Here is a 25,280-nt window from a genome sequence, read left to right as displayed (position 1 = left end):
TACTGTGAAATGCAAGTGTCATGTCAGACTTTTGCATATCTTGTTTCTGTTGAAACCGAGACAAATGGAGCCATCTTTTCGGCAAAGAACAAGAGTTCGGTCGTCTTGTCCTTCAGATGATTTACAAGCATTTCGCTACACCCGCAATAACATCTGCTAAATATGTGTATGCGACCAATAAAATGTGACTTGACAAGATTGAAAAGTAGGGATTGCACTATTGTAGGCTATGCATCACAGAGATATACTGCATGTAAACCTGTTGTGACACCATATGATTGACTTAATATCTATTCCATCAATAATACCTTTCCCGACAGAGTAAGCTGTGAGGTAGGGTGGGGTGCATTTCAGACATGTTAGCACCATGACCTGACGTTGACTTGAGTCGACTACAACAAGTGTTATGAAAAAGATCTCAATCACTGGGGAATATTGTTGTATTTATGCTCCTATTTAAACCACTGAATGAGTCAATTGTCAACTAGTCGTCATAAGGAATATTGTCAAATGTCTTAGCATTCGAGACCTAAAATGCTGTCACCTCATCCCTCAGGCCCCTATGACAACAGGACCGTCTATGAGACCCTGGACATTGGCTGGCAGCTGCTCCGAATCTTCCCCAAAGAGATGCTGAAGAGGATTCCCCAGAGCACCCTGGCCGAGTTCTACCCGAGGGAGTCTGCCGCTCGTCACTGAGCGCCTTCAGCTGCTCCGACCCCCTTAGACAAGTGTTGACCCGACCACTCAGAGAACAGAGCAATGATCTCAGCTCCCTCTAGATGTATTCTACTGTATCTGTGTCCAGAAACTCGTATGGATAGTGTCTGTGATTGTAACTGTTCATTTTGTTCAGAGATGTGAACTTGCCCTTAAATCAAAGAATGATCCTGTTTATTTATTGGGGTATTTTACTGCTAGGTTTTGTTTATTGAATGTTGTCCCCACCTAAACTAAATTCAACCTTCCAAAAATATTAAAACATCCTATACATTAGAGCTTGACAGGAATTGTTATGTTCTCTTTTACATTTCAATGGTTTGAATTTGTCCAATATGTTTGTCACCCTGAAGATAGCACTTCATTCACTTATTTCAGATAGGGGGAAATGACTTCTTAACCATATCTGAAATTGTAGGACTTCACCAAATACCTAGGAGGTCAAAGTGTCATGACGTACTTTAATGTATTAGACCGAACATCATTGTTACTTAAATGTTTACTGTTATAGGCATGAGGTAAGGGTTTCGATATTTGACAAACTTTTGGGCCACTTGAAATTGTCTATTGTAGATATAGACCTTTGTGTGAACTGTGATTGCTCATTTCTTTTTGGCCTCTGTTGCTTGGTGTAATTACTATCGAAAGAAAATGATGTTTACATTGTTTGCTGTATGTATGTGCTGTTAAAAGAAATAATACTAAACATTCCCCTGTTGCATTGTTAATTCTTTGTTTGCAGAAATCGGATCTGTGTTTATTGATTCCTGTGTTTTCCTGTCCATAAATAAATGTATTTTACAATTATGAAGGGTGACATGTTTGTAATCTCACCAGACAATGCACACACCTAATATTGAAGTTGGTAGTTTCTCACACACAGCCTACATTATTTGTAATATTAATTGCCCAAGACAGACCATATATACAGTGCATTCGGAAAGTGTCCAGACCCCTTGACTTTTTCCACATTTTGTTACGTTACAGCCTTATTCTAAAATGTACACACACTAACCCATAATGACAAAGCAAAAAACTTTAGAAATGGTTGCAAATGTGTGTTTATATAAAAATGTAAATAGTATTCAGACCCTTTGCTATGAGACTTGAAATTGAGGTAAGGTGAATCCTGTTTCCATTGATCATCCTTGATGTTTCTAGGATAATCAATGGAAACTGGTCCATTCAATTGATTGGACATTATTTAAAGGCACACACCTGTCTATATAAGGTCCCACAGCTGACAGTGTATATCATAGCAAAAACCAAGCTATGAGGTTGAAGGAATTGTCCGTAGAGCTCAGAGACAAGATTGTGTCGAGGTGCAGACTTGGGGAAGGGTACCAAAACATTTCTGCAGCATTGAAGATCCCCAAGAATACAGTGGCCTCCATCATTCTTAAATGGATGAAATTTGGGACCACCAAAACTCTTCCTAGAGCTGACTGCCCGGGCCAAACAGTAATCGGGGGAGAAGGGCCTTGGTCAGGGAGGTGACCAAGAACCCAATGCTCACTGGCAGAGCTCTGGAGTTCCTCTGTGGAGATGGGAGAATCTTCCAGAAGGACAACCATCTCTGCAGCACTCCACTAATCAGGCCTTTATGGCTGTGGCCAGATGGAAGCCACTCCTCAGTAAAAGGCACATGACAGCCTGCTTGGAGTTTGCCAAAAAGCACCTAAAGGACTCCCAGACCATGATTAACAAGATTCTCTGGTCTGATGAAACCAAGATTGAAGTCTTTGGCATGAATGCCAAGTGTCACGTCTGGAGAAAATCTGGCAACATCCCTAAGATGAAGCATGGTGGTGGCAGCGTCATGCTGTTGGGATGTTTTTAAGCTGCAGGGACTGGGAGACTAGTCAGGATCGAGGGAAAGCTGAACGGAGCAAAGTACAAAGAGATCCTTGATAAAAACCTGCACTGGAGCGCCCAGGACCTCAGACGGGGGTGAAAGTTCACCTTCCAACAGGACAAAGCAGGAGTGGCTTCGGGACCAGCCTCAATGTCCTTGAGTGGCCCAGCCAGAGCCCGGACTTGAACATCTCTCTCTCTGTGGCCCAGCAAGATCCTGGACTCTCTCTCGCTCTCTCAGAGAAAGAGAGAGATCAATCGGGTCCGGGCTTTGGCTGGGACACTCAAGGAGAGAGAGAGACCTGAAAATAGCTGTGCAATGACGCTCCCCATCCAACCCAAGAGCCTGAGAGGATCTGCACAGAAGATTGGGAGAAACTCCCTTAATACAGGTGTGCCAAGCTTGTAGCATCATACCCAAGAAGACTCCAATTTGTACACATTTCTAAAAACTAGTTTTTGCTTTGTCATTATGGGTATTGTGTGTAGATTGATGAGGGGAAAATACTATTTCATGCATTTTAGAACAAGGCTGTAGCATAACAAAATGTGGAAAAAGCCAAGGGGTCTGAATACTTCCCGAATGCACTGTAGTTCCAAGTCAACACAAACCCTTGATCAAGGGAAAAAACAAGCATTCGAAGCCTAGTTCAGATTTAACAATGGCCAAAGGTGAGATTTGTGCACAGGTGTGTCGCGGTATCAAGGTATTTCCTGTTGCACGTAATGTGTAACCACCTCGATGTGTACTGTAAATGTACTTTCTCACAATGGCGGCCCAAGAGGAACTATTTCAAATGAAAATCATTACAGAGCTGTCCAATCAAGGTAAGAGTTATTCTTAGTCGCATGGCTAGGTTAGAGTGAAGGCTGTAGCTTTCTGTTCGAAATATTCGTAATGTATTTGCAGTTCGATGACTCCAGCTCTTTCATAGCCTGCGTTAACCGTTGACATTAAAAATGGATACGTAGCCAATTTTTTCGGTGTGGTTCGAGGCATGTAAATAACACGTCTTCAACTCGAATGTAACCTAACTTGAAGTAAACGTATGACTTTTTCTGTCTTCATTTGTGTCTGTACAGTTTAGTACTCATTAGTTCGAGAGCTGTTGTTGCGTTCAGGGCAAGGGGAAACTGTGTAAGGAATAATGTAGCCTAGCTTTATCTGAGGGGTCTTATCTATGTTTTCAATGTTTTTTTGTTTATTTTGCACACATGTTTAATTTGCCCTTGCTGAAGAAAGACCTTGCCATATCTATTGAATAACAATAGTAGACTCCTGAGGAAGTTCTCAGGCGTCATTCTGGGTCTTTCTTTAGCCATATATATATATATACTTCCTCAGAAGTTCTAGGCTTATTTCTCTCACCACAAAACAGACATGAATTCACAACGGATGGTCATCACACTTGATTTAAACTGTCTTTCTGTTCCTCATATTTCTTTATTCAATAAATGTTTCCAGACACATCGCAAGGGGGAATAACAAAAGGTGCATACGAGGTCAGTGTGGTCTGAATACACATTGAGTGTGCAACTGCAGCAAAAATGAATCACTACATTCAGAGAGAGGAGGCGTTGGGGGTAGGGTGCGGTAAGCCAGCATGATGTGGTGTTAGAGCAGCAGTGTTGAGATTTCACGTGACCTTGAATGTTGTACCCTAAAGGAAATAGTACTTGACCAGGTTTTTCAGTATCTACTAAGAAACCAATGATGATTATGTTACATAAACACTGAACAGACATAGAAAACGCAACATGTAAAGTGTTTCATGAGCTGAATAAAAGATTCCAGAAATTGTCTCTCAAATTTGGTGCACAAATTTGTTTACATCCCTGTTAGTGAGCATTTGTCCTTCGCCATTATATTCCATCCACCTGACAGGTGTCGCATATCAAGAAGCTGATTAAACAGCATGATCATTAAACTGGTGCACCTTATGCTGGGGACAAAATAAAATCAAATGTATTTATATAGCCCTTCGTACATCAGCTGATATCTCAAAGTGCTGTACAGAAACCCAGCCTAAAACCCCAAACAGCAAGCAATGCAGGTGTTGAAGCACGTTGGCTAGAAAAAACTCCCTAGAAAGGCCAAAACCTAGGAAGAAATCTAGAGAGGAACCAGGCTATGAGGGGTGGCCAGTCCTCTTCTGGCTGTGCCGGGTGGAGATTATAACAGAACAGGACATGGCCAAGATGTTCAAATGTTCATAAATGACCAGCATGGTCAAATAATAGGTCTGGGACAGGTAGCACGTCCGGGGAACAGGTCAGGATTCCATAGCCGCAGGCAGAACAGTTAACTGGAGCAGCAGCACTGCCAGGTGGACTGGGGACAGCAAGGAGTCATCATGCCAGGTAGTCCTGAGGCATGGTCCTAGGGCTCAGATCCTCCGAGAGAGCGAAAGAAAGAGAATTAGAGAGAGCATACTTAAATTCACACAGGAAACCGGATAAGACAGGAGAAGTACTCCAGATATAACAAACTGATCCTAGCCCCCCAACACAAACTACTGCAGCATAAATACTGGAGACTGAGACAGGAGGGGTCAGGAGACACTGTGGCCCCATCCGAGGACACCCCTGGACAGGGCCAAACAGGAAGGATATAACCCCACCCACTTTGCCAAAGCACAGCCCCCACACCACTAGAGGGATATCTTCAACCACCAACTTACCATCCTGAGACAAGGCCGAGTATAGCCCACAAAGATTTCCACCACGGCACAACCCAAGGGGGGCGCCAACCCAGACAGGAAGATCACATCAGTGACTCAACCCACTCCACCCCTCCTAGGGACAGCATGAAAGAGCACCAGTAAGCCAGTGACTCAGCCCCTGTAATAGGGTTAGAGGCAGAGAATCCCAGTGGAAAGAGGGGAACCGGCCAGGCAAAGACAGCAAGGGCAGTTCTTTGCTCCAGAGCCTTTCCGTTCACCTTCACACTCCTGGGCCAGACTACACTCAATCATATGACCCACTGAAGAGATGAGTCTTCAGTAAAGACTTAAAGGTTGAGACCGAGTTTGCGTCTCTCACATGGGTAGGCAGACCATTCCATAAAAATGGAGCTCTATAGGAGAAAGCCCTGCCTCCAGCTGTTTGCTTAGAAATTCTAGGGACAATTAGGAGGACTGCGTCTTGTGAACGTAGCATACGTGTAGGTATGTACGGCAGGACCAAATCAGAGAGATACTGTAGGTAGGAGCAAGCCCATGTAATGCTTTGTAGGTTAGCAGTAAAACCTTGAAATCAGCCCTTGCCTTGACAGGAAGCCAGTGTAGGGAGGCTAGCACTGGAGTAATGTAATCAAATCTTTTGGTTCTAGTCAGGATTCTAGCAGCCGTATTTAACACCAACTGAAGTTTATTTAGTGCTTTATCTGGGTAGCTGGAAAGTAGAGCATTGCAGTAGTCTAACCTAGAAGTAACAAAAACATGGATGAATTTTTCTGCATAATTTTTGGACAGAAAGTTTCTGATTTTTGCAATGTTACGTAGATGGAAAAAAGCTGTCCTTGAAACAGTCTTGATATGTTCGTCAATAGAGAGATCAGGGTCCAGAGTAACGCCGAGGTCCTTCACAGTTTTATTTGAGACGACTGTACAACCATTAAGATTCATTGTCAGATTCAACAGAAGATCTCTTTTGTTTCTTGGGACCTAGAACAAGCATCTCTGTTTTGTCCGAGTTTAAAAGTAGAACGTTTGCAGCCATCCACTTCCTTATGTCTGAAACCCAGGCTTCTAGCGAGTGCAATTTTGGGGATTCACCATGTTTCATTGAAATGTACAGCTGTGTGTCATCCGCATAGCAGTGAAAGTTAACATTGTGTTTTCGAATGACATCCCCAAGAGGTAAAATATATAGTGAAAACAATAGTGATCCTAACACAGAACCTTGAGGAACACTGAAATTTACAGTTGATTTGTCAGAGGACAAACCATTCACAAAGACAAACTAATATCTTTCCAACAGATAATATCTAAACCAGGCCAGAACTTGTCCGTGTAGACCAATTTGGGTTTCCAATCTCTCCAAAAGAATGTGGTGATCGATGGTATCAAAAGCAGCACTAAGGTCTAGGAACACGAGGACAGATGCAGAGCCTCGGTCTGATGCCATTAAAAGGTCATTTACCACCTTCACAAGTGCAGTCTCAGTGCTATGATGGGGTCTAAAACCAGACTGAAGCATTTCGTATACATTGTTTGTCTTCAGGAAGGCAGTGAGTTGCTGCGTAACAGCCTTTTCTAAAATTTTGAGAGGAATGGAAGATTCGATATAGGCCGATTAGTTTTTCATATTTTCTGGGTCAAGGTTTGGCTTTTTCAAGAGAGGCTTTATTACTGCCACTTTTAGTGAGTTTGGTACACATCCGGTGGATAGAGAGACGTTTATTATGTTCAACATAGGAGGGCCAAGCACAGGAAGCAGCTCTTTCAGTAGTTTAGTTGTAATAGAGTCTGAGCTTTGAAGGAATACGCAGATTTAAAGAGGAGTCCGTAATTTGCTTTCTAACAATCATGATCTTTTCCTCAAAGAAGTTCATGAATTTATTACTGCTGAAGTGAAAGCCATCCTCACTTGGGGAATGCTGCTTTGTAGTTAGCTTTGCGACAGTATCAAAAATACATTTCGGATTGTTCTTATTTTCCTCAATTAAGTTGGAAAAATAGGATGATCGAGCAGCAGTAAGGGCTCTTCGATACTGCACGGTACTGTCTTTCCAAGCTAGTCAGATGACTTCCAGTTTGGTGTGGCCCCATTTCCGTTCCAATTTTCTGGAAGCTTGCTTCAGAGCTCGGGTATTTTCTGTATACCAGGGAGCTAATTTCTTATGAGAAATGTTTTTAGTTTATAAAAGGCCAATCTAAAATGTGCAGTTTTATCACACAATGCCACAGATGTCTCAAGTTTTAAGGGAGCGTGCAATTGGCATGCTGACTGAATGTGTGAATTTATCAACCATAAACCGCCTCCAACGTCGTTTTAGAGAATTTGGCAGTACGACCAATCAGCCTCACAACCACAGACCGACCACATGTAATCACGCCAGCCCAGGACCTCCACATCTGGCTTCTTCACCTGCAGGATTGTGTGAGACCAGCCACCCGGATAGGTGATGAAACTTTGCACAACCGAAAGATTTCTGCACAGACTGTCAGAAACCGTCTCAGGGAAGCTCATCTGTGTGCTCGTTGTCCTCAACCGAGGTCTTGACCTGACTGCAGTTCGGCGTCGTAACCGACTTCACTGGCATGCTGGAGAAGTGTGCTTTTCACGGATGAATCACAGTTTCAACTGTACCGGGCAGATGGCAATATGGCGTTATGTGGGTGAGCAGTTTGCTGATGTCAACGTGCCTCGTGATGTGGCTCGTGATGGTGGGGTTATGGTATGGGTAGGCGTAAGCTACGGACAACAAACACAATTGCATTTTATCGATGGCAATTTGAATTCACAGAGATACCGTGACGAGATCCTGAGGCCCATTGTCATGCCATTCAATCGCTGCCATCACCTCATGTTTCATTATGATAATGCACAGCCACATGTCACAAGGATCTGTTCCCTGGAAGCTGAACATGTCCCAGTTCTTCCGTGGCCTGCATACTCACCAGACATGTCACCCATTGAGCATGTTTGGGATGCTATGGATCAACGTGTATGACATTGTGTTCCAATTCCTGCCAATATCCAGTAACTTCGCACAGCCATTAAAGAGAAGTGGGGCATCATTCCACAGGCCACAATCAACAGCCTGATCATCTCTATACGAAGGAGATGTGCCTTGCTGCATAAGGCAAATTGTGGTCACACCAGATACTGACTGGTTTTCTGATCCACATCCCTTATTTAGAGATATCTGTGACCAACAGATGCCTATCTGTATTCCCAGTCATGTGATATCCATATATTAGGGCCTCATTTATTTGAATTGACTGATTTTCTCATGAACTGTAACTCAGGAAAATCTTAGAAATTGTTGCATGTTGCATTCATATTTTTGTTCAGTGTAAGTCAGTTATCCTCAACTGTAGTAGTTAATGTACAGTAGTAGACTTATCATACCACTGTGTAGGAATCTATTATTGTTATGCCTCCTGAGAATGAAACATAATGGACCAAGGGAGAGCTTCAACATCAAATGATGATTAAAATAATGCGTGTTTTGTTGATGTTTTCGATCTCCTTTCACAGTGGCTATACATTCCAACATCCAGTTCTTTGTAAAGATCCAGGCATTCATAGATGCAGCTTTATGGAGCGAACTATACATAAGCCTGCCCAGACCTTGTAAAAAAGCTCGCTCATGAGGCACTGATGATCTTGGCAAACAGCTGGGTGTGGAACAACCTTTATTCCATGTCTTTCTATATTGATAAACATTATTTTGTGTGGTTTTAATCTAAACTAACTCAAGTATATGTAGCAGAGCATTGAGATAATTGTTAAGGTTTGTGTGAGTAATAGTCATGTTTCACTTAGCATGTGAGGCAGTCATTGGGTTGGAATTAATAGATATGTTTCCACATGGTTGTTCTGTTTTAAGAAACCCAATAAGAGTTCAAGTATGTTTCCTCTTATGGGATGATGAACAGTTGAAGATGACTGACTGGAATCCTTTGATCCCTACAGCTGTCCATGAGTATGAGGGTCTTCAGAGGGAGCATGAGAGAGCCACCATGGAGGTCAGTGTTGTATAAGGCTTGTTATAACTGTTCAGTTAATGTGTATAGGTATCCATGCAACAGGTCTTGGGGAGGTGTACGTAATTTCAACTGTGTTTGCACTTAATGATTGATAGTGATTAATGATGAAAGAAAATTAAGGTTTGCTTATTTTTTTAAATGATTGTACGTGTGAAAGAGAGACTGTGTGTGTGTGTGAGAGAGAGCGAGAGAGAGATGCTTTATTGTGGTGCTATAGCAGGGCTTAGAATCATGGCAGATATGGAGCTGGAAAACCTGGAGGCAAATTCAATCAGTGCCATTTCCCTACAATTCTCCAGATAGTGGTTATTTTAGCATGACAGACAAAACAAATTAACAAAAACTGCCCTGTACATATTATAATACTCAGGACTCTTTAAACTAGCCAGTACTTTCACTGCAATGCTTTCAAGAGAGAAAAGAGCTCATTAATTGCATTATATCAGATTTACATGCTGTTGTGATAAACGTTCAATCTCATATGTATTGTATTTTTATTTACCTTTATTTACTATTTACTAGGCAAGTCAGTTAAGAACAAATTCTTATTTACAATGACGGCCTAGGAACAGTGGGTTAACTGCCTGTTCAGGGGCAGAACGACAGATTTGTACCTTGTCAGCTCGGGGGTTTGAACTTGCAACCTTCCGGTTACTAGTCCAACGCTCTAACCACTAGGCTACCCTGCCTCGGAGATATCAATATAGTCTGAATTTTGGAGGATTTTGCTTTCATCATTTCACTTTCAGCTATGTGGTGGTGGTTTATATAGCACTTGTTAAGGTTCATATTGGGAAGCCTTTTTACAGAGTCCATCATCTTCATGACCTCAACTGTTCTCCCACAGAAATGTCGTTCTCAGATTGAGTTCAAGTGGAGTATGATCTTGCAAAGACTGGCTCAATGAAGGTAGGACACCAATGTAAATAAATAAAATTGATCTCTTTTGTGCTTTGGTCATATCAGTGTCAACGGATGGAGGCAGAGAGAGACGAGGCAATCAAAAGGCTTGAAGAGTTTCAAAAAGGTGAGAACATTTAAAAAAAATGTTTTAGTCAAATCCATCTTTCGTCAAAGATGATTGATCTAATATTGATCTGATATTCTTACATATAAGGTTGCTATTGTTTTCCTCCTGGTAACATATGCATAATTGGAAACGAGTCAGGGATTGTACAGAAGGAACTGTAAACACCTACAGTTCTGTTATGTAATGTTTACCATAGCATTCTTTTCATGCTATCAACCACACTATCTCTGCTGCAGTGACCTTTGAACCCTGGACTCACTATGAACAATGTGTGTTTGTCATTTACCTTGGGTAAAAAACACACCCTTTAGGCGGTAACACGGCTTTGTTTACTCTTTTGCTTGCCACTTCTGTCAATGCAAATTGATTAACCTTTAGTTATATCAGAGAAACGTACATGATTTTCTTTTGTAAATTCAGTATGCAAAATGACATTTAAAGCGTCTTCTCTGCTTCTTCTCCACTATTACTGTTTCCTTCCACACATAGAAATGCATTGTATTTCAAGCAGGGAATTTTTTTCTTAAAACCAAAATGCTTCACACAAACCACTCAAGCCAGTAATTTGATCTCTGGAATTTTAGAAGGTATAAATATGTCAGAGATGGTTGAAATAGTTGTTCTTTGTAATCACGTCAGTCGAGGGATTTTCATCTGAATAAATGTGGCTTCTGCTCATACATCTAGTATTTCTCCAGCCAAAAAACACATATTTTGTTTGACTTCCAATTTAATAGAGGCTGCCTTGCTATGCCAAGCAGCTGCATATTAGGACCTATTACGTGATTTCATAGCTCTGAGAAAATTGCTCCTATTCACAAAGAAACGACGGGACGAAGAGGGAGAGAAAAAAAGCCCCCAACACACAATCACGTCTTTTCAATTGACGATGGCAAGGTTGATGACAACATGACCATTGTGTTATAATGATAAGACCACAAAGGCATCTGCCCCCTCATCAAGGCTTCAGTACGGCTGCAGATACAATTTAATTCACTGCTCTGTCTGCTCGCTGATACCATTATACCGCACGTCAGCACAGGGGTAATCACTGTCTTCCCCGACAGGAGGGAAAAAGAGGAGAGAAAAAGATGGAACGATGATGGTGAGGCCGAAACGTACAATTAAGACTGCCAATTCTGACGTGTCAGAACCCCAGTTGCCCCGCACTTGTACACTTTCCACTTCCAGGCCTGTTTATTTACCATGCCTACCAGTAATTACAATTAACGTGTAATTTATTTCAAGGCGTCCTTTGCTGGTGTTGAGTGTGTTGGGCATTATGGAGTCTGTGAAAGAGCGGAGCCACAGAGATGCTGGGATGAAACTGTCAGCTAAGTGCTATTGAATGACTTATGTGGAGAGGGTGCAGGAGGAACTTTGATATCGCAGGCACAGACGTTCATCAGGTTTCAATTAGGTGTCATTGGGAAGGGATAGGCCTGTGTTAACGGCATTAATTCCTATTTTTCCCCTTCGACCACAATGTTTAATTAGTTAAGTGGCAGTAAGCCTGTTCTCTTTTATTGGGGTTTGTGATTACGCCTGCAAATGAAGTCAACGTTTAGAGCATTAAGTGTGTCTCTGAAAGTTTTTTTTTTTTTGGCTAAAGGGAGCTTTTATACTTCACAGTTTAACAAGTCTTACATCAGGGGCTAGAAAATGGTCGCAACATTTTAATATTTTATCCTACAGTCAATCTCATGCCCTTTTGAGTTTCCATCAGCAATTTCCATCAATTAACACTAACTAACCACTCTGGTGAAATGATCCATTATGGTTCTATAATCATTTGCCATGTCTGACCATGAACACACAATGACATTAATTAAATTGTAATAAAATGCACCCATTGTTGCAGGGAGGTTGTTTTCTTTGACCTTCCTATAGTGGTTTTACATAGTCTCAAATGTGTTTTCATAGTTCCACTGATGTTATGATTTTTCTGGAAAGTAGAATCAATAAGACCTCAGTGGCATTAGTAATATTAGTTAACTTCTTTTTAAATTGAAACGAGAATATATGTGGTTTATGGCAAATGTCTGACACAAAAGAAACCACAAACATACATACACTACCGTTCAAAAGTTTGGGGTCACTTAGAAATGTCCTTGTTTTTGAAAGAAAATCATTTTTTTTGTCCATTAAAATAACATCAAATTGATCAGAAATACAGTGTAGACATTGTTCATGTTGTAAATGACTATTGTAGCTGGAAATGGCAGATTTTTTTATGGAATATCTCCATAGGTGTACCGAGGCCCATTATCAGCAACCATCACTCCTGTGTTCCAATGGCACATTGTGTTAGCTAATCCAAAAGGGTTTTGTAATTGATCTTTAGAAAACCCTTTTGCAATTATGTTAGCACAGCTGAAAACTGTTCTGATTAAAGAAGCAATAAAACGGGTACTCTTTAGACTAGTTGAGTATCTGGAGCATCAGCATTTGTGGGTTCAATTACAGGCTAAAAATGTCCTGAAACAAATAACTTTCTTCTGAAACTCGTCAGTCTATTCTTGATCTGAGACATGAAGGTTATTCCATGTGAGAAATTGCCAAGAAACTGCAGATCTCGTACACCGCTGTGTAGTACTCCCTTCACAGAACAGTGCAAACTGTCTAACCAGAATAGAAAGAGGAGTGTGAGGGCCTAGTGCACAACTGAGCAAGAGGACAAGTACATTAGAGTGTCTAGTTTGAGAAACAGACACCTTACAAGTCCTCAAATGGGAGCTTCATTAAATAGTACCCGCAAAACAACAGTCTCAACGTCAACAGTGAAGAGGCGACTCCGGGATGCTGGCCTTCTAGGCAGAGTTCCTCTGTCCAGTGTCTGTGTTCTTTTGCCCATCTTAATCTTTTCTTTTAATTAACCAGTCTGAGATATGTCTTTTTCTTTGCAACTCTGCCTAGAAGGCCAGCATCCCGGAGTCGCCTCTTCACTGTTGACGTTGAGACTGGTGTTTTGCGGGTACTATCAGCCGTTTCCAGCAACAATAGTAATTTACAACATTTAAACATGTTAACAATGTCTACACTGTGTTTCTGATCCATTTGATGTTATTTTATTGGACAAAAAAATGTGCTTTTCTTTCAAAAACAAGGACATTTCTAAGTCAACCCAAACTTTTGAACAGTAGTGTATATTTTCAAGTGTTGTGACCTTGTGTTGACATGAGTATATTTCTTAGTAAATGTAGAAAAAGTATCAGATTCCACAGTAAGTGGGTCAACAGAAATGCTCATTTTTATCTTGCTTAGCTTGTTTTGTAAAAAGCGTATAAGAAGTGCACAATCCCCTAGTCGTCTCATCCTTGAGGTGTAACCTTACCTCTAACCTTGGATGTAAAAGCTAATTGTAAAAGCAAAAAAATATTTCCAACCAAAGACATGTAAAAAAAATCTTTATGATATTCAAGACTGAAACATAAAACAACAAAGACATGAGCTCCAGTAGAGTTCCACAGTATGAGGTCAATCTTGGTTCCAATCTTTTTTCCACCATTCATTTTACCCATAGGGTTTTTTCAAACACTTAAAATAAGGGCTGTGTTTTGTGTAGGTTTACCCTGGCATGACGTTTAGATAACCGTGTAAATCTCTCTAGGAGAAGGTGACTTTCATAAATATATTCACCTGTATTTACCTCCCAAAACTGAACTGTGAATTAGCTGCTAATGTGGCTATCATAAAGAACTACAAATACCATGATGATCTGGACGAGACTGCCGAATCGAGGCAAAGGTAAGAATCTCTGAATTCTAATGTTAGCTAAATGTAGAAATAAAAAAAATGGAAACATTTATTTAAATGGACAATTCTGTAAACTGTCATGTGTAAGTTTTAAATTGACACAATACCTGCTAGCAAAGGTGTCAGCAAGAGATGACATGCAGGAGCTTGCAGGGATTTTTAGCTTTGCATGATATCTACTTTAAAATGCTAATTAGCTTTTTCGAATCTGGGTGTAAATAGAACCAAATATATTGGTAATCTTGTCCGAGAGAGATTTACACGGTTATCAAAATGTCACGCCAGGGTAAGCTTGCACGAAATACAGAACTTATTTGAAGTGTTTTTAAAATCCCATATGGGAAAAATGATTGGAAACATTTCCCTGTTTGACCGCTAGGTTTTATGGGTATTATGACACCGCCACAGTGGGGTTCTATAAGGTGAACCTTAGAATCAGACCACATGGCAAACATGTTGGGGCAGCAGGGTAGCCTAGTGGTTAGAGCGTTGGACTAGTAACCAAGAAGTTGCAAGTTCAAATCCCCCAGCTGACAAGGTACAAATCTGTTGTTCTGCCCCTGAACCGACAGTTAACCCACTAGGCCGTCATTGAAAATAAGAATTTGTTCTTAACTGCCTGGTAAAATAAATAAAAAATTGCCCACAAGAAATCTAGTGTAGGCTTGAAGTGTTGGGCTCCTGAGTGGCACAGCTGTCTAAGGCACTGCATCACAGTGCTAGAGGCGTCACTACAGACCCTGGTTTGAATCAAGGCTATATCACAATCCCATAGAGTTCCATAGGGTGGTGCACAATGTGGCCGGGGTAGGCCATCATTGTAAATAAGAGTTGTTCTTAACTGACTTGCCTAGTTAAATAAAGATTCAATAAAAAAATTAACTCTGCTATTGATAAAAATAGACTTAGACCCCGAATCAATCAATTGCAGATAAAGAAAAAAAAGTACTGCACAATGTTTATGCTGGATTGGAGCTGTTCAACAGTGTTGTTTCTGTCACTCTCCTATAGTGTCCCACATGGTCATTGAAGAGGTCAACTGCATTCAGGATAACCTGGACATAGAGAGGACATGCAGACAGAGTGTGGAAGCCCTGGCCTCCAAGGTGGGTCAGCCTAACGAGCAATGAAGGACTTTGCCCATTGTATGCTCCCAATTCTTCCCTTGAAACAAATATTGCACCTAATTTCTCTGTAGACACCATCATTCTTGGTGCAAAAAACTTTACTAACATTTTCTGTACAAAAATTGGTCCTGTAATCCAGTGTACAGTTATTTTGTGAAATGCTTGCCAAATGTCTAGGTCTGATTCAGAGTGGGCAGAGTGATTTCTCAGCCCGCTGAAGCTGGACTCATCACTCTAATCATTACCCACACAATTCTTTGGACAGAAGCCCTCTGCTTCCACCTGGCAGTTCTGCCAGGGGTGGGGGAGAGCTTCTGTACAATACCTCTTACTCCCATCAATCCAGTCCCAGCCAGTCATGGTTGGCCACATGCAGCTGTGCTTTCTACACATATGGATGTTTTTGCTATAACGTTTATCTCTTCTTTAAAAAAAATGATGTGCTGGGGAGAACTCTGATGGTGCTCTTTCAATAAGGATTATTTGATGTTATTACAGTTGCTATTGGGCATCTATATGGCCATCTATGTATTTGCATATTTTGTCATGTTTGAAATGCTATTCGATTACAGTTTTATTTTATTGCTTTGGTGCAATTTTCACAAGTACAGTATGTGGTACATTTTCACAACTCTTACTACAAACTCTACGCACATTTTCAATTGACTAAGTACAACACACAAACTCATACAGTCACTTTTTCACCCAACTTAATCAGTGTTTCATCTAGAAATAATAATGTTTCACATTGCAATGCATGTTCATATAAAGTAATTGCCTTTCACAATGCAATGCCCACATTACTTTTGATATAATGATCTTGTCTTAATGGATGATCACTTAAACGTTTGGTAAACCTGTAGATTTGCCATGTAAACTGGTTTGTCTACTACAGATTTTGAGAACTACATAATAAAAATGTATATCTATAAATTAGAAACATAAAAAGTATGATACACTACATTACCAAAAGTATGTGGACACCTGCTTCTGTCACTCTCCTATAGTGTCCCACATGGTCATTGAAGAGGTCAACTTCAGCGTGTAGCGTTGTAATAACATGAAATTGGGGAGAAAAAGGGGGTAAAATTACACAAAAACAAATAAAAAAATAAATACAAAAATAGTCACTGTGCTCTTCAGTAAGGTCATTCTACTGCCAATTTGTGTCTATGGAGATTACATGGCTGTGTGCTCAATTTATACACCTGTTAGCAACAGGTGTATACATTTGAAGGTATTTTTTATTTTTTAAATGTTTTATTTCACCTTTATTTAACTAGGTAGACTAGTTGAGAACAAGTTCTCATTTGCAACTGCGACCTGGCCAAGATAAAGCAAAGCAGTGCGACACAAACAACAACACAGAGTTACACATGGAATAAACAACCGTACAGTCAATAACACAATAGAACAAAAAATTAAGTCTATATACAGTATGTGCAAATGGCGTGAGGAGGTAAGGCAATAAATAGGCCATAGTAGCAAGTAATTACAATTTTACAATGATGATGTGCAAGTAGAGTACTGGTGTGCAAAAGAGCAGAAAAGTAAATAAAAACAATGTGGGGAGGAGGTAGGTAGATTGGATGGGCTATTTACAGATGGGCTATGTACAGCTGCAGCGATCGGTTAGCTGCTCAGATAGCTGATGTTTAAAGTTAGTGAGGGAAATATAAGTCTCCAGCTTCAGCGATTTTTGCAATTCCAGTCATTGGCAGCAGAGAACGGGTAGGAAAGGCGGCCAAAGGAGGATGGGAATGACCAGTGAGATATATCTGCTGGAGCGCGTGCTACGGGTGGGTGTCGTTATCGTGACCAGTGAGCTGAGATAAGGCGGCGCATTACCTAGGAAAGGCTTATAGATGACCTGGAGCCAGTGGGTCTGGCAACGAATATGTAGCTAGGGCCAGCCAATTAGAGCATACAGGTTGCAGTGGTGGGTGGCATATGGGGCTTTGGTGACAAAACGGATGGCACTGTGATATATTGCATCCAGTTTGTTGAGTAGAGTGTTGGAGGCTATTTTGTAAATGACATCGCCAAAGTCGAGGATCAGTAGAAGTTTCAGTTTTACTAGGGTATGTTTGGTGGCGTGAGTGAAGGAGGCTTTGTTGCGGAATAGAAAGCCGATTCTAGATTTAATTTTGGATTGGAGATGTTCAATCTGAGTCTGGAAGGAGAGTTTACAGTCTAGCCAGACACCTAGGTATTTATAGTTGTCCACATATACTAAGTCAGAACCGTCCAGAGTAGTGATGCTAGTCGGGCGGGCGGGTGCGGGCAGGGAACGGTTGAAAAGCATGCATTTAGTTATTCTAGCGCTTAAGAGCAGTTGGAGGCCACGGATGGAGTGTTGTATGGCATTGAAACTCGTTTGGAGGTTTGTTAACACAGTGTCCAAAGAAGGGCAGATGTATACAGAATGGTGTCGTCTGCGTAGAGGTGGATCAGGGAATCACCCGCAACAAGAGCAACATCGTTGATATATACAGAGAAAAGAGTCAACCCGAGATTTGAACCCTGTGGTACCCACATAGTGATTGCCAGAGGTCCGGACAACAGGCCCTCTGATTTGACACATTGAACACTGTCTGAGAAGTAGTTGGTGAACCAGGCGAGACAGTCAATTGAGAAACCAAGGCTGTTGAGTCTGCCGATAAGAATACAGTGATTGACAGAGTCGAAAACCTTGGCTGCACAGTACAATCTTTTATCGATGGCGGTTATCGATGGCTGAGGTGCACCCGTGACCAGCACGGTGACCAGATTGCACAGCGGAGACGGTACGGTGGAAATTCCAAATAGTCAGTGATCTGTTTATTAACTTAGGTTTCGAAGACTTTAGAAAGGCAGGGCAGGATGAATATAGGTCTATAACAGAGTGTCACCCCCTTTGAAGAGGGGGATGACCGCGGCAGCTTGCCAATCTTTAGAGATCTCGGAGGATACGAAAGAGAGGTTGAACAGAGGGGTAATTTTAGAAAGAGAGGGTCCAGATTGTCTAGCCCAGCTGATTTGTACTGGTCCATGTTTTGCAGCTCTTTCAGAACATCTGCTATCTGGATTTGGGTGAAGGAGAAGCTGGGGATCCTTGGGCAAGTAGCTGCGGGGGGTGCGGTGCTGATGGCCGGGGTAGCCAGGAGGAAAGCATGGCCAGCCGTAGAGAAATGCTTATTGAAATGCTCGATTATCGTGGATTTATCGGTGGTGACAGTGTTACCTAGCCTCAGTGCAGTGGGCAGCTAGGAGGAGGTGCTCTTGTTCTCCATGGACTTTACAGTGTCCCAAAACTTTATGGAGTTAGAGCTACAGGATGCAAATTTCTGTTTGAAAAAGCTTACCTTTGCTTTCCTGATTGACTGCATGCATTGGTTCCTGACTTCCCTGAACAGTTGCATATCGCGGGGACTATTCGATGCTATTGCAGTCCGCCACAGGATGTTTTTGCGCTGGTCGAGAGCAGTCCGGTCTGGAGGGAACCAAGGGCTATATCTGTTCTTAGTTCTACATTTTTTGAAAGGGGCATGCCTATGTAAGATGATGAGGAAATTACTTTTAAAGAACGACCAGGCATCCTCGACTGATGGGATGAGGTCAATATCCTTCCAGGATACCCAGGCCAGGTCAATTAGAAAGGCCTGCTCGCAGAAGTGTTTTAGGGAGCGTTTGACAGTGATGAGGGGTGTTCATTTGACCGTGGACCCATAGCGGATGCAGGCAATGAGGTAGTCATCGCTGAGATCCTGATTGAAAACAGCAGAGGTATATTTGGAGGGCAAGTTGGTCAGGATAATATCTATGAGGGTGCCCATGTTTACAGATTTTGGGTTGTACCTGGTTGGGTTCCTTGATAATTTGTGTGAGATTGAGGGTATCTAGCTTAGATTGTAGAACTGCCGGGGTGTTAAGCATATCCCAGTTTAGGTCACCTAACAGAATGAACTCTGAAGATAGATGAGGGGCTATCAATTCACATACAGTGTCCAGGGCACAGCTGGGAGCTGAGGGGGGTCTATAACAGGCAGCAACAGTGAGAGACTTATTTCTGGAGAGATTCATTTTTTAAATTAGAAGCTCGAACTTTGGGCATAGACCTGGAAAGTATGACAGAACTTTGCAAGCTATCTCTGTAGTAGATTGCAACTCCTCCCCCTTTGGCAGTTCTATCTTGACGGAAAATGTTGTAGTTGGGGATGGAAATCTCAGAATTTTTGGTGTCCTTCCTAAGCCAGGATTCAGACATCAAGGTTGGCGGAGTGTGCTAAAGCAGTGAGTAAACACACTTAGGGAGGATGCTTCTGATGTTAACATGCATGAAACCAAAGCTTTTTCGGTTGCAGAAGTCAACAAATGAGAGTGCCTGGGGACATGCAGGGCATGGGTTAACCTCCACATCACCCGAGGAACAGAGGAGGAGTAGGATGAGGGTACGGCTAAAGCCTATCAAAACTGGTCATCGAGTGCGTTGGGGACAGAGAATAAATGGAGCAGATTTCTGGGCATGGTAGAATAGATCCAGGGCATAATGTACAGGGTATGGTGGGGTGTGGGTACAGTGGAGGTAAACCCAGGCATTTTGTGACGGTAAGAGAGGTTGCATCTCTGGACGTACTAGTTATGCTGGGTGAGATCACTGCATGTCTGGGAGATGGGACAAAGGAGGTATCTGAGGCATATTGAGTGGGACAAAGGGGACTAGTACATACTGTACATACTTTTGTACGCTACATACTTTTGTACTGTACATTCGGAAAGTATTCAGACCCATTTACTTTTTCCGCATTTTGTTAAATTACAGCCTTATTCTAAAATTGATTTAATTGGCTGCAATTTCTGAGGCTGGTAACTAATGAACTTATCCTCTGCAGCAGAGATAAGTCTGAGTCTACCTTTCCTGTGGCTGTCCTCATGAGAGCCAGTTTCATCATAGTTCTTGATGGTTTTTGAGACTGCACTTGAAGAAACTTTCAATGTTCTTGACATTTTCCAGATTGACTGACCTTCATGTCTTAAAATAACGATGTACTGTCATTTCTCTTTTCTTATTTGAGCTGTTCTTGCCATAATATGGACTTGTTTTTTTTACCAAATAGGGCTATCTTCTGTATACCACCCTACCTTGTCACAACACAACTGATTTTTTAAAACGCATTAAGAAGGAAAATAATTCCACACCAGTTAATTGAAGTGCATTCCAGGTGAGTACCTCATGAAGCTTGGTAGAGAGATTGCAAAGAGTGTGCAAAGCTCTCATCAAGGCAAAGGGTGGAATCTCAAATATAAAATATAAAACACTTTTTTGGTTACTACATGATTCCATATGTGTTATTTCAAAGTTTTGATGTAGAAAATAGTAAAAATAAAGAAAAACCTTTGAATGAGTAGGTGTGTCCAAACTTTTGACTAGTACTGTAAATATTCACACAATACAGGTTAGAATCACCTTCGGCAATAATTACAGAGGTGAGTCTTTCTGGGTAATTCTCTTAAGAGGCTTGCACACCTGGATTGTACAATATTTTCCCATTATTCTTTTCAAAATTCTTCAGGCTCAGTCAAATTGGTTGTTGCTCATTGCTAGACAACCGTTTTCAAGTCTTGTCATAGATTTTTAATCTGATTTGTGTCAAAACTGTAACTCGGCTACTCAGGAACATTCACTGTCCTCTTGGTAAGCAACTCCAGTGTAGATTTGGCCTTGTGTTTTAGGTTATTGTCCTGCTGAAAGGACATCTCTCAGTGTCTGGTAGAAAGCAGAATGAACCAGGTTTTCCTCTAGGATTTTGCCTGTGCTTAGCTCCATTCTATGTATTTATTTTTATCCTGAAAAACTGCCCAGTCCTTAATGATTACAAGCATACCCAAAGCATGATACATTCATAACTATGCTTGAAAATATGGAGAGGGGTACTAAATTGAAATTTTAGTCATTTAGCAGTGCAATTATTTCAATCCAGACCTATGTCAGGCTTGAATTCGCAATTGCAGAAGGTTTTTCCCCAGGTGCATGAACAATGAGGATATTTACTGCGATTTCAGTGAGAACCTATGGCCAAATGCTCAAGGCATGCTTGATGCAAACTAGTGCCTGCTAAACATTGTTAAACATGATCACACCTTTGATCACACATGGGATGGAAATGATGGTAACTTGATTTTCATTCAATTTTAATAGGTAGTGCAAATGTATTCCCTAATGTGAAAAAAAGTGTAATATACTGTAATTTACAGTACTCATAATTTACATTCAAAGGGCAATTTTGAAAAATGTATCTTAAATATTTTGCTATTGGTTTTTGCTGGTTGTTAAAATAACTAAATTGAGAAGATATCAATATGTTGTGTTTTGGTGATAAAACTTATATTTTGGATCAATGATTGTGTAGTGAAAGATGTCTACAAACAAAATTAATTCACAATGAAAGATTACAATTTAAGACTTGGTGCACTGCAAGTGTTACCAGTTTGGAGTTTTGTACTAAAAGTTTTGAAAATTCACCACATGTGTGAAAATAGTAAAGAATGTAGAACACATGGTACAAATGAATTGTTGTTGACAACAACCACTTGGAAATATTGTACTGTTGTCCAGGGAAAAAGGTGTAAATGTCAAATGATGGGGTTTCCCTTTTTCTTGTATTTGCGCATTACTTTCATGAAGTAACTAGAGCACATTGTAAAACCTTTCCCTCTAAATGTACAGCATTATACTGATAGTATAGTTGCCAGCTAAATACTGTAATTTTGCTTCACACAGGGATGCTGTAACATGTTTTACAGTAAGAAACACAGTGCTGTATTATACAATAGAGCATTATACTGTAAATGAATGAGCCTACTGTAATCATTACACCAACACAGCTGTATTATATAATTACAGTAATTTGCTGGCAACTCCTCTGCCAGTATAATGCTGTAAATTTACAGTGCCTTGCAAAAGTATTCATCCCCTTTGATGTTTTTCCTATTTTGTTGCATTTCAACCTGTAAGTTAAATTGATTTTTATTTGGATTTCCTGTAATGGACATACACAAAATAGTCGAAATTGGTGAAGTGAAATGAAAAACAATAACTTCTTTCAAAAAAATTAAAAAAAATATTTACGGAAAAGTGATGCATGCATATGTATTCACCCCCTTTACTTTGAAGCCCCTAAATAAGATCTGGTGCAACCAATTACCTTCAGAAGTCACGTAATTAGTTAGATTGCACACAGGTGGTCTTTATTTAAGTGTCACATGATCTTAATATATATGCACATGTTCTGAAAGGCCCCAGAGTCTGCAACACCACTAAGCAAGTGGCACAATGAAGACCACGGTGCTCTCCAAACAGGTCAGGGACAAAGTTATGGAGAAGTACAAATCATGGTTGGGTTACAAAAACTTTGAACATCCCACGAAGCACCATTAAATCCATTATTAAAAAATGGAAAGAATATGGCACCACAACAAACCTACCAAGAGATGGCCGCCCACCAAAACTCACGGACCAGGCAAGGAGGGCATTAATCAGAGAGGCAACAAAAGAGACCAAAGATAACCCTGAAGGAGCTGCAAAGCTTCACAGCGGAGATTGGAGTATCGGTCCATAGGAACACATTAAGCCGTACACTCCACAGAGCTGGGCTTTACGGAAGTATGGCCAGAAAAATACATGCTTAAAGAAAAAAAGAAGCAAACACGTTTGGTGTTCTCGAAAAGGCATGTAGGAGACTCCCCAAACATATGGAAGAAGGTACTCTGGTCAGATGCGACTAAAATTGAGCTTTTTTACCATCAAGGAAAAGCTATGTCTGGCGCAAACCCAACATCTCTCATCACTCCGAGAACACCATCCCCACAGTGAAGCATAGTGGTGGCAGCATCATGCTGTGGGGATGTTTGAAGGAATGATGGATGGCGCAAAATACAGAGAAATTATTGAGGGAAGCCTGTTTCAGTCTTCCAGAGATTTGAAACTGGGATGGGGGTTCACCTTCCAGCAGGGCAAAAACCCTAAGTATAATGCTAAAGCAACACTCAAGTGGTTTAAGGGGAAACATTTAAATGTCTTGGAATGGCCTAGTCAAAGCCCAGACCTCAATCCAATTGAGAATCTGTGGTATGACTTAAAGATTGCTCTACACCAGCGGAACCCATCCAACATGAAGGAGCTGGAGCAGTTTTGCCTTGAAGAATGGGCAAAATCCCAGTGGCTAGATGTGCTAAGCTTATACCCCAAGAGACTTGCAGCTGTAATTGCTGCAAAAGGTGGCTCTACAAAGTATTGAGTTTGCGGGGGTGAATGGTTATGCACGCTCAAGTTTTCAGGTTTTTTGTCTTATTTCTTCTTTGTTTCACAATAAATAATATTTTGCATCTTCAAAATGGTAGGCATGTTGTGTAAATCAAATGATACAAACCCCCCCAAAATCAATTTTAATTCCAGGTTGTAAGGCAAAAAAAATGGAAAAATGCCAATGGGGCTGAATACTTTCGCAAGCCACTGTAACTCATATGAAATCATGTAGTAACCAAAAAATTGTTAAACAAATCAAAATATATTTTGTATTTGAGATTATTAAAATAGCCACACTTTGCCTTGATGACAGCTTTGGCATTCTCTCAACCAGCTTCAAGAGTTAGTCACCCGGAATGCATTTCAAAAAACAGGTGTGCCTTCTTAAAAGTTCATTTATGGAATTTCTTTCCTTAATGCATTTGAGCCAATCATTTGTGACAAGGTAGGGGTGGTATTCAGAAGATAGCCCTATTTTGTAAAATACCGAGTCCATATTATGGCAAGAACAGCTCAAATAAGCAAAGAGAAATGGCAGTCCAGGCAATCTCTGCCGAGCCAATCAATTGTGTTGTGACAAGGTAGGGGCGGTATACAGAAGATAGCCCTATTTCGTAAAAAATTGTGCTAAACAAAGAGAAATGACAGTCCATCATTACTTTAAGACATGAAGGTCAGTCAATACGTAACATTTCAAGAACTTTGAAAGTTTCTTCAAGTGCATTCGCAAAAACCATCAACGCTATGATGAAACTGGCTCTCATGAGGACCACCACAGGAATGGAAGACCCAGAGTTACCTCTGCTGCAGAGGATACATTCATTAGAGTTACCAGCCTCAGAAATTGCAGACCAAATAAATGCTTCACAGAGTTCAAGTTACAGACACATCTCAACATCAACTGTTCAGAGGAGAGGAATTTCTGCAAAGAAACCACTAGTATAGGACACCAATAAGAAGAAGAGACTTGCTTGGGCCAAGAAACACGAGCAATGGACATTAGACTGGTGGAAATTTGTCCTTTGTTCTGGAGTCCAAATCTGAGATTTTTGGTTCCAACCGCTGTATCTTTGTGAGATGCGGTGTGGGTGAATGGATGATCTCCTCATGTGTATTTCCCACCGTAAGGCATGGAGGAGGTGTTATGGTGTGGGGGTGCTTTGCTGGTGACACAGTCTTTGATTTCTTTAGAATTCATGGCACACTTAATAAGCATGGCTACCACAGCATTCTGCAGCGATACGCCATCCCATCTGGTTTTGGTTTAGTGGGACTTTCATTTGTTTTTCATCAGGATAATCACCCAACACACCACCTAGCTGTGTAAGGACTAGAAGGAGAGTGATGGAGTGCCACACCAGATGACCTGGCCTCCACAATTCCCCTAACTGAACCAAATTGAGATGTTTGGGATGAATCGTACAGCAGAGTGAAGGAAAAGCAGCCAACAAGTGCTCAGCATATGTGGGAACTCCTTCAAGACTGTTGGAAAAGCATTCCAAGTGAAGCTGGTTGAGAGAATGCCAAGAGTGTGCAAAGCTGTCATCAAGGCAAAGGGTGGCTATTTGAAGAATCTCAAATATAAAATATATTTTGATTTGTTTAACAATTTTTAAAAGTTTTGACCGGTCGTGTATAAATATTTGGACTTTTATATCACTTGCACTTCTCAAAGGCTTCAAAACTTGTAGTGGCTTCAGTGAAAGACTAAAGACATATAGCAAACCATTAAAGGCTTGCTGCAACTCCAATATGTCCCCTTTAATTGTCGTGGCACTATTACCGCCTCT

At 41.0% G+C, this 25,280-nt stretch overlaps 2 protein-coding genes across 5 annotated transcripts in view; both read left to right on the top strand.

Moving 5' to 3' along the window:
• Positions 1-1,527, top strand: part of atp6v1b2a (ATPase H+ transporting V1 subunit B2a) — a 44,224-nt gene extending 42,697 nt beyond the window's left edge. The window contains exon 14 of the mRNA XM_021609923.3: positions 557-1,527. Coding sequence (XP_021465598.2) covers positions 557-699 — 143 coding nt within the window. The 3' untranslated portion in view covers positions 700-1,527. The remainder of the gene's footprint in view (positions 1-556) is intronic.
• A 1,153-nt stretch (positions 1,528-2,680) lies between these two features.
• shtn1 (shootin 1) overlaps positions 2,681-25,280 on the top strand; it is a 48,821-nt gene continuing 26,221 nt past the window's right edge. Inside the window, exons 1-4 of one of the 4 annotated variants that reach the window (XM_090238740.1) lie at positions 2,681-2,966; positions 9,220-9,272; positions 10,260-10,320; positions 15,091-15,185. In XM_090238740.1, coding sequence (XP_090094866.1) covers positions 2,894-2,966; positions 9,220-9,272; positions 10,260-10,320; positions 15,091-15,185 — 282 coding nt within the window. In that variant the 5' untranslated portion in view covers positions 2,681-2,893. The other 3 variants (XM_021609890.3, XM_090238758.1, XM_021609902.3) reach the window with 3 other exon arrangements.

Source organism: Oncorhynchus mykiss, chromosome 1 (assembly GCF_057628025.1).
Source record: "Oncorhynchus mykiss isolate SJ-2025 chromosome 1, ASM5762802v1, whole genome shotgun sequence".
NCBI classification, from domain to species: domain Eukaryota; kingdom Metazoa; phylum Chordata; class Actinopteri; order Salmoniformes; family Salmonidae; genus Oncorhynchus; species Oncorhynchus mykiss.
Note: the sequence above shows the minus strand (reverse complement) of the source record. Positions and strands in the feature narration are given on the sequence as shown.